Source organism: Dermochelys coriacea, chromosome 13, assembly GCF_009764565.3.
Source record: "Dermochelys coriacea isolate rDerCor1 chromosome 13, rDerCor1.pri.v4, whole genome shotgun sequence".
In the NCBI taxonomy this organism is placed as follows: Eukaryota; Metazoa; Chordata; order Testudines; family Dermochelyidae; genus Dermochelys; species Dermochelys coriacea.
Genome location: NC_050080.1, coordinates 26,189,355 through 26,199,186, shown reverse-complemented (window position 1 = coordinate 26,199,186; position 9,832 = coordinate 26,189,355). Strand labels below are relative to the sequence as shown.

General features: G+C 44.0%; 1 protein-coding gene across 6 annotated transcripts in view; it reads right to left on the bottom strand.

Moving 5' to 3' along the window:
* Nucleotides 1-374: 374 nt before the first annotated feature.
* DLGAP4 (DLG associated protein 4) overlaps nucleotides 375-9,832 on the bottom strand; it is a 345,726-nt gene continuing 336,268 nt past the window's right edge. For 5 of the 6 annotated variants that reach the window (XM_038369554.2, XM_043496131.1, XM_038369556.2 and 2 more), the window contains 5 exons: nucleotides 9,079-9,170; nucleotides 8,245-8,654; nucleotides 6,048-6,139; nucleotides 3,777-3,929; nucleotides 375-2,847 (listed from right to left, as the gene is read on the bottom strand). In XM_038369554.2, coding sequence (XP_038225482.1) covers nucleotides 2,629-2,847; nucleotides 3,777-3,929; nucleotides 6,048-6,139; nucleotides 8,245-8,654; nucleotides 9,079-9,170 — 966 coding nt within the window. In that variant the 3' untranslated portion in view covers nucleotides 375-2,628. Of the gene's footprint in view, nucleotides 2,858-3,776; nucleotides 3,930-6,047; nucleotides 6,140-8,244; nucleotides 8,655-9,078; nucleotides 9,171-9,832 lie in introns of all 6 variants that reach the window. The other variant, XM_038369557.2, reaches the window with a different exon arrangement.

Here is a 9,832-nt window from a genome sequence, read left to right as displayed (position 1 = left end):
GGTCTATTGCTACCATGTCACCCTATTAGGGGAAAAAACAAATTAATTTGCATGTGCAAATTAAATCTCCCCAGCTGTTGACTGGCTCTCAGGGGGTTACGAGGTATGCTGGAGAAATGGGAGACTTGGATTGCATTCAAACCATTGAAGTGAACACTGAAATACTCTAGTACATAATCACACACATGCAGTACGTCTACAGACCCACAGTCTATTGCATCAGTTCACAGATATTACAGAGAAATCATGTCCATGTCGTTTAAACAACTCAACTGTACCCTAGAGGTTAAGAAGCCCATTAAAAAAACAAAAATCAAGAATGTTTTTTTTTTTTTTTTAAAAAGGGGGGAAAATATCAGAGTTATAAACTGAGGTTAGTTTTGAATTTTGTTTTATTTTATCAGCCAGCTGTCCTTGCTTTATTAAACCTTATTCCTCCAGGAAAATAAGGAGATACTGATATAACGAAAGTCTGGCAGAGAGGCATACACTTGCTTTCGATTATCTAACATGGCTTGAGACACTGTGACAATATATCTTACCCACCATAAACCCATTGTACATGCCCTGCTTCACTGTGCCTGGCCAGAACCCAGGAAATATGCTTGGAACTCTTTGGGCAGCAGACCAGGTATGATTGACTGAGGCAGTGTGAATGGTCCCCATGCAATTTAAAGAGGTTTTTCAGCTCAGCAAAACAGGCTTCAGCTCCTAACACTGAGCCCAGAAAACAACTGCTCAACTGCTTTGGGGAGAGTACCCCAGCAGTCTGGGTACCTTTGGAAACATGATTAAGATGAACTCACATTCTACATGTTCCTAATTTTAGAATGCTAAGAAACTCTAAAAAGCCTTATTTAAAAAAAAATCCAGCAAGTCCACATCTTCTACCCATAACGTTAAAAACCACTGCTAGATTTGAGCCACTTTGTTTATGGTCATTCCAGGCTACAAGATTTATATGGTAGGGGGAGAAATCTGTCATACTATATATGCATAAACACAGTATACAATGTTCACTTAGATAGGATTTAGGTTTTTATTTTATTTTTTCCCCTTTTTGATCACCAACACCCTGATTTAAATTCCTTTGGGATTTCCCCCACATGAAACCAACAAGATCTCCCCACTCAAACAACATGATTGCTCAACTTGGGGGCAAGTGTTCATTTTTGAGAGGGTGGAAAAGAATGCACTGCTGGCATTCAATCCCGACTCCAAGAAGCTAAACTGAAAAGGAATGAGGCGGAAGAAGGAGCTAAAAGGGATCAAAATATTTAGCAACCCCTCCCTCCCCACCAAAAAAAGCACGGGATACAAGGAAAAATAATCTGATTACACACAGGGTATATATTTTTACACACACTTTTACACACATCTAGATATAGTACATGTAAAAATATATGCTATACATACATCCACTCTCACTGAGGTGCTTTTAATACACCACTTGCACGTGTGTATGGGTATGTATACGTGTGTATGAATTAAATATACAGATCCTAGTAAGTGTATATGTGCATATGTACACATACATACAGGTAGGCCGGCTGCCAGCCTGCCATTAGCCACCCTCCCCCTTCTTTTTGTAGAAAACCCAGTCCTCCACCCTGAAATACCCTATCATTACCCTCTTTCTCCCCCTTCAAACAGGTCCCCACTGTGTAGCAACTGCTTTTGTAACAAGTGATTCTCAAAAAATAAAATGTGTAGAAGGGGACAAAATAAGTGTACATGTGCATGTGTATGTGCGTGTATGTATGTATAGGGGTCACACTGTTCCACCACATCATCCTTCCAGCTCCCATCCTGTGCCTGGAGTGGGGCCCTCTTTCTTTTGGAATCAGCCAACGAAGTGCTGCCCCATCACCATCCTATTGCACACATTTGCTTCCAGGCTGCATTAAGATCTCTGCATTACATTCCACAGATCTTTTCCTCCTTCCATTTCAATCAAATACATCGATATGTGAACCCTGATGCCCTGCCCCTGCACTTCGCCCCTCTACCCTCCCCCCTACTAAAGGAAAAATAAAGAAAGGCTGCTTGCTAGCAGAGTGCAACAACAGTACACGCTGAACAGATGTTCTCTTCAGGAGCTCTGTGGAAGAGAGGTTATTTCTAACACAGTAAACAAAGCCATGCAAAAAGTGGGAGAGAGGGGGTGGATAGGGTAGAATAAGAGGTAGAAGAAAAAAACCCTAAGGATAAGGAAGAACAGAGCTGAGGAGAAGGAGAAAGAACACAGCATGGCAAGTGCTCAAGGCTTCTTTTTTTTGTCGTCCTCTTCTTGTAAACAAGCTAATAATTCTCATTAGATTGAGCAAGTAAAAAGATTGAAGTTCCAAGTCTGAGGGGCTGGGGCTTCCAGGAGTCTTTTCAGTCTGTTCAGCAACACCACAGCCAGTGAGAGAAAACAAGAGGGGGAATTTTTGTTGTTGTTGTGTGTGGAATTTTTTTAAAATCTTCATTACTTAAAGCTGAGAGAAAAAAAAGCCGAATTAGGAGCCCTTTGCCAGGTTGGCTCAGCGTCTCTAGACTGAATAAATCACACTAAGTTCAGAGAGAATTTTTTTTTCCTCTTTAATGATTTAGAAAAACATGTGTTTCCTTCCTCTTCCCCTTTGCTCAAAGGCGGGTCTGTGCCTCAGGGACGTAAATTTCAATGCTGTCCGCACTCTCCGTGGCAGAATTCTGCCGGACAGAGGCAGCCCGCTTGGCTGCCATGAGACGCTTGCGAGCTTCCTGGCGTTGCTTATCCACAGAGTCAGAGGCTTTGTCCCGGTTCAGTGGGGTTTTGGGCTTGGCTGGCTTCTTTGGCACTGGAGGGGGTGGTTTCTTCTCTTCCTTTAAGAGACAGTAAGAAGAAAGACAAAACATAAAATAAAAATGCACATATAAAAGTTCTCTCTCTCCTGAGACAACGAGGAGAAGGAATGGTTTGTGGCCCAAAGAGGGACACGCCTTTCAGCAACGGAGCATCAAGTGAATGAGGAGAAAGGATTCTGGTCCAAGACACTTCTGTTACATGCAGTTTTTACTCTCTGCTTTCCCATTTAACAGACAATGCACTTAGTCTCACTCTCTGGTGGCACAGAATCCCACCCCAGGAAGCAGATCTGGGTTTGCAGGTTGCTCCTAGGGCTTAATAATGGGTCAGAGCACACTGAGAAGATTAACACAGCTGGACTTTAAGAGGCAGAACTACAGTGTGCAATATAAGCTTTATAATACATAGTGAGCTGCGACTCATGTCCTCCCACATCTCAGAACCGATGTAGGCATAGAAATAAAGCACAGACATGGGTTTAAAGTGACATGGTTCTCACAGGTACTGATTACAGCCTATTCAGTAGAAACTTAGCCTCTTTATTCAACATCCATTTTACAAAGAGCCTGTCACCTCCCGCTATGTAAATGTGAGCTATTTACGCATCCACCCTTGACTCCCCCAAACATTTTTTCCCTGAAGGTTTCAGGAGTTTCTAAAACTCATTTTAATTTATTCTATAGGAATCTTCTTGATGCAGCTCACAGGAGATTACGTGTACATGTAGGGGAAGACTTCTTTCTGCTTTTGAACATGCAGGAAACATTATTATGATTACATGCATTAAAAAAAGGTATAGAGTATGCAGTAAGCAGAAGACAGCAGCAGTTCCAGAAATCTAATCCATGAAATGGTATCTTAAGAACACAGAGCTACAACAGAAGGGCTATTGCTGACTCAGCAGAGTGCACAATATTTTGGCCACTCTGAACTGCCCCATGCTCACCTTCTTCTCCGGTGTTTCTGACAGTTGCCAGCTGTTAGCCTTTAGGTGGTAGAGCTCATCAAATTTCATGCTGATGTCTTCAATGGACAACTGCAAGAGATCCCAAAACCCAGCTAGGTCCTGGGCTGTGGGTCTGGGATTGGCATTGGGATTCTGCAAGGGAGAGGGTATCAACAAGAAAATCAGAAACAGCACGTCACTGAGGTCATGAGATTACAGTAGTCTGTGCTACATTACACTTTTACCCTTTGCAATTCTGAGCTCATGTCGACATCTACTGGCTGGGACTGAAACTGCAGAAGTTTCTCAAGTATCCATAGGAAGAGGACAACCAAAATGTCTCATCTTCACCAGTGCAAGTTCTCTTCTCTTCTATATAGGTTCTTGTACGGTACTCATCAGCACAGCATGAGCACATTCCAACAGTGCATTAAGCATGTGACTACATATTTGTCTTTTTTTCCCCCCTCTCATTCTCTCTCCAGGAGAGACGTGTGTGCAGTGGAATATCTTGTTTTGATAGGGATTTTCAAAAATATACATGTTGCTATATGTTTACGTTACAGAAGACGGACAAAAAATTGTTCCTTGCACTTGGAGTGAAGGTGGTGATAGTTTATGCTGTTTCTTAGTACTCGGGGGAGTTCATTCCACAGCCTCTGATCAGCCCCCAAAGTTCTGTCTCACGTAGACAGACAGATGTCACTTATGATGCCATGGTCCTGGCCAACCCTGGCAACATTTACCGTAGAAGAGACCCAATCTAGAATCCAAGTACATGTTGGTAGCAGGAAGCAAGACGGTTGCTTAGCCTAGTGCTAATCCCGCAGAGCTACCGTACCAGAAGTCCTAAATTTGAGTTCAGAGACCAGAAAATTTGTGGTTTCTTTTTTAGACATCCAGATGCTATGGTAATACTTGAAACAACAAAAACTGGACAAACCATAATCAGACCAAATGGGATAAAGCCTGAGAACCTGAGTGCCACGTGATACACAGAAATGCAAACAAGCTATTTTTTTCTGCTAGAACTTGGTCAGAAGTAAAAAATACATTCTCTCTGAAATGGAACTGTGAGAGTTTAACAGTAACCCATAACTGGTTTGAAAGATTCTAAATAGATGACAGAAGTTTCTCCAAACAACTAGCTGTTCCAAGTAAACTGGAGTTGGGTCCCTGAAGAATCTGAGCTCTACACATGGACCTGGTTTTCAGAGTGCTCAGCACACACATCTGGTGTCAGATTTTTAAAAGATCTCCATACTCAGCATGCACCCAACATGCTAAGCTTTCTTGAAAGTCTGCCCCCCGGATTCTCTGCCAGTGCAAATGTCATTACAGCTATCAGGCAAAACCGAAAGCAGTCATTCAACACTACCCCCTATTTTCATGGCCCATAACTTTTCCAAGAAATGTCCACTGGGGCTGCAGTTTGACTCATACCTCAGCCTGAAGGCTAAATTATTTTCCCCAGAAGGTTTCAACAAAAGCTACTGAGCCCTGACTGAAGTGTTCCTTAAACATCAGAAGGGCTTTCATCCTGGGATAAACCTAAAAATATATTTTAAAAATTGTAAGTTGGTCCTGTTGAGACCTCAGCCAGGACAAGAAACTTTGCCAGGTTTGAAGAAGTCTGAGTCACACACAGCATTTTACAATCAACGGGAATCAGTACTGTGGGGATGGTTCCATCAGCCATGCAGGGTAAGCGTATTCTGAGAGGGTTTGGGGGCTTTTTACATACACTGCATTTTTGGCTAACCCTTTGCAGTTCATGTTAAAAAATATTTCAGAATAATAAAATACATGGCTCAAGCAGGCATTCTGAACGCAGAATCTCTCTGCAGCCTACCAGGATTCAAGCCTCGAGCAAATTACAGACAGACATTTGTTTCAATCCTCTCTGATAAATATTCGAGCCAAATTTTGCCTCCCAATAGGTGTGCTTGGCTACCACTGATATTAGTGAGAATCACAAGCAGGCATCCCATGGCAGAACATGGGTTTAATGTTGCACACATACAACAAGAAAATGTGTGAGGTGCCCAAGCTACCCCTTTGGTTGTTAAACTGACAATAAGTGCATGTTAAGAAAGTCAGCCTCCTGTTACCGCACAGCTTGTGAGACCTGCTTAGTTTTTATTTTAAAAAGCATCATCCATCTTTGGCACCAGGAAACGGCCTGGTTGTATTATACACAGAGCTGCTTCAGCTAAGCAGTACAGAGCTGTGGTTAGACTACTGCCATTTTACAAAGCTACTTGTACTCACCAAGTTTTGCTCACAGAGGCCCCGGAACTGCTGGAACTTTTGTGACATTAGTAACTGTGCGCTGCCCACTGCGCTAAGGACTTTCCCTAAGACTAAAGAAAGAAAAAGGAATTTAAGACGTTAGATAAATAAAAACAGCTGAATGTAGCAAAACAAGAATTTTTCAAAAAGTTAAGATGCATCCTAGCATTTATACACATTGGCTTATCCTCGTTCTACGAGCAAAACTGTTTTTTACTCAAGTTTTAAACAAGCCATGTCACGAATAATCTATTGTTACAAATGGATGCATTGCCCCTAGGTCTCTGTATACTTTGTTCTCCCTTGTTTTACTGCCAAGAGACCCATCAAGGATGGCAGACAGCCACGCTGCCACAAGATTCTGTTTTTGCAGTAGAGTTTTACTGAAGTTCCAAGGCAGAGGAATCGTTTCTGGGTATGTTTTACACTGCAAAGAGACCTGTGGCAGCAAGTCTCAGAGTCCAGTCAACTGACTTGGGCTCGAGCTACGGGGCTAAAAATAGAAGTGTAGACGTTTGGGCTGGAGCTACCTGAGCCTAAACCTCTACACTGCTATTTTTAGTCCCATAGTGTGAGACCGCAAGTCCAAGTCAGCTGACCCGGATTCTGAGACTCACCTGCTGCAGGTTTTTTGTTCTGAACCATAGACTTGCCTCTAGAAGCCAGTTTGATATCCTCTAGAACCCTTCTTCCCCAATATGCATTTAGAGAAAGTGAATTCCAGAGACCCCTAATTCTACAGAGAAGGGAAGCCGCATTCCAGCTGTGATAGATTGCTTCACGTATTGTGAAATTTGTACACAGTACTATTGATATCTATAGCGCGATGCTTCCTAAAACAGAGGGCACTAAAATCATTAGATTAGAGCCTACAGCAAGGTTGAATGATAAGCCTTTTAAGGCACAATCTATAGGCGAGCCCCTATTGAATGTGCAATGCCCCTGACCTGCAGGCACATGCACTCAGACAGACCTTAACCCACTCTTCCAAAATACAAGAGGAGATCATGAGGAGGGCAAATCAACCATCTCTTTTCACAGAAAGGTTTACACATTGAGCAGTTCATAAATATTTAGCAGAATGAAGTGTTGAGGTCCCAGGATTTAAAGACTCTTCCTCAGAGAGCTCAGCGGAGCTCTTAGGTGTGGAAACATTGTCCTCTCTTGCCACCAATACAAGCATTTGGGCTTTTTACTACTGGATGCTCAGCTGAAGACAAAGCAAGAGCTCTCAAACTCATTGTAGGATCATATGGCTGTGAGGAACTCAATGACAGATCCATTACCTATTCATTTTCTGGGCCTTTTTAAACTGTTTTTAGTATTTGGGTCTGGTTTGCTGGGCATGAGCTGGACTCTCCAAACACACTCTCAGACTTAGTTCTGCATTAAAGAATTTGCTGGGAAATATTTACTAAGGGCCAGATGGACCCCGTCCCCTATTACTCCCTTGCTCAAATGAGCAAGGGCTGCTCAGCGCACAGCTCCTGCCATGGGGGGAGAGCAAAGCCAGTCCCTTGATACTGCCCCTGCAAGCAAGCAGGTGAGGAAGGTCAGAGTGAGAACAGCCCTGCCCATCCAACTTGCCAGCCAGAACAGCTGGCTTGATGCATGGAGGCTGGGGGAGGGGAAATGAAGAGTAAATGGGATGATGTAAACCATCCCCGTACCTCCCAAACAACGGAGCAGTGATTTGTGTCCGAGTCACTCCTAGGGCAGTGCAGCTTGTAGCGTTACAACCCAGCCGTAGGTAAAGATCATGCCCACTGTAGCAATATCACCCAAATTTACATTCCTAAGTAACCTCACTCTGTGCCTGCTTCGTGTGATTCTAGAATCAGACTAACACTTATCCCATCTAGTCCCTTCCTGGCCAGCACCACCCCTTTCCTTTGTCAGATTGTTCCACATGCTAGCAAGTCTCAGGGTATGTCTGCCCTCGCAGGGTTTTTAAGCCATGCAGCCTGAGACAGGTGACCCAGCCCAGCCGTGGGTTTTTTATCCCAGTGAAAGACATACCCTCACCGTCAGGAAGATTCTCCAGTTGCTCAGCTTCAATTCTCTTTTTCTTAAATTTTATCCCACCACAAGTTTATCAGGCCACTACAAATAAATTTTCCCCATTCCAGTTACACCCCACGTTCCTCCCAAGTGCCATGCAGTTCTCAACACCCACCTTCTTCAGAGAGATTGTTCTCTTTGGTCTCCTGGTCCATCTGACGGCACCATCCTTCTAACCTTTCTGTTTCTGCCTGCAGCAGTTTCAGAAACCAGTACCCATCCCGCCTGCAGGCTCCTGGTTGTGTTGGTTCTGATGGTGAGTTGGAGGACATCTCAAGCCAAGGGTCTGGAGGAGGGAGAGAGGAAGGCTCTAGGGCTGGGTCACTATTATCTCCATAGGAGAGATTTCTCTTGAACTGGGAGGGCTTGGGTGGTTGCCTGGTACTGGCATCAACGCTGACGGAGTTGTGGCGCGGGGGACAATCAGCAAGGCTTCTCTCAGACGATTTACAGCTTGAATGATTCGGTTCCTGTGCATCGGAATCGACATCCTGTTTGGAGGACATACTGCGAGAATGGCTGTTTCTGCAGAAAGAGCAGGAGCAAGAGAATGAAGGGGAGCACTCCAACTGGCTGGATTCACACACTGATACACAATGCAATGGGTTTGTTTACAGTGTCTGCAGCTGAGCCTTGTTCCCCCTCAGCCCCACCGCCTTAAACACAAATACCCACACCACACATGCAGACGGACAAAATTATAAGGTTGCCTGCTTACTGAACTAGGCCATTCAGACGAAATAACTGACGCGCATCTCTAATTACACCTTGGGTTCGGTTTTATTTCAAGCGCCCATTGATTTAGCTGTTTACATTACAGAGCAAGTACTTTTTTTGATAAAAGTACGTGCTGCTGCTCAACACAGTTAGTATTGAGACATGGGTCTAAGGTAATTGGCAAAGTGCAGTTTAAAGGGATAAAATAAAAGAGCCTGTGTCTTTCACTTACCGCCACTCGTCCTCTACCTGTACTCCGATGGACTGGAATTTGGTGGTTGGCGTAGGGGGCTCCTCCTTTGCCACTGGCTGAAGGCAGTCAACCTTATTAAACAAAAAAAAAAAAAATACAAACAAAAAAACCCCAAAAAACCAAAAACTTGCTGCTAGAATTCACGTTAGTAGAACAAGAGAGTTGCAACCACACACACACAGCATACAGATGCTGTAAACCAATTTGAAGGCTATTTTAGGATGGATGGCACAATACTGCTAGCCTAAGGAAGTCACCAGTGCCCCAACTGCTGAGGACGTCAAAGTTTATCCCTAGCCCTGTTGTAATCAGACAGACATTCTGGATTTGGCTTTATCAACTGCCACGACAGAAACAACAGGTAGGCGAAGGGTTTTGGTGCCTCAGAGCAGCTGCACGTACAAGGCAGGCAGGCAGATGTCCGTTCTGAGGCTCAGAGGGCAGCAGCATGACTGTCAAAGTGGCATCCCTAGAACAGGGGCTCTCAAACTTTCAGAAGCCTAGTATCCTCTCATCAACTTTCGCTCTTCCCACCCAAGAACAATATGGAAACCCTAAGGAATTAGTTGCAGCCGTAGGTGAAATCCAGGTACTGGAGGTAGGGTAGGTCACAGCATGAGAACCTCAACCCCAGAATAGGGTCGGGGGGAGCAGGTCAAAATGGTCAGACTCTTTAAAAAGGGAATTCTTCCTCTACCCCTCCCCTGCACCATTGTTTGCTCCAACTCCCACT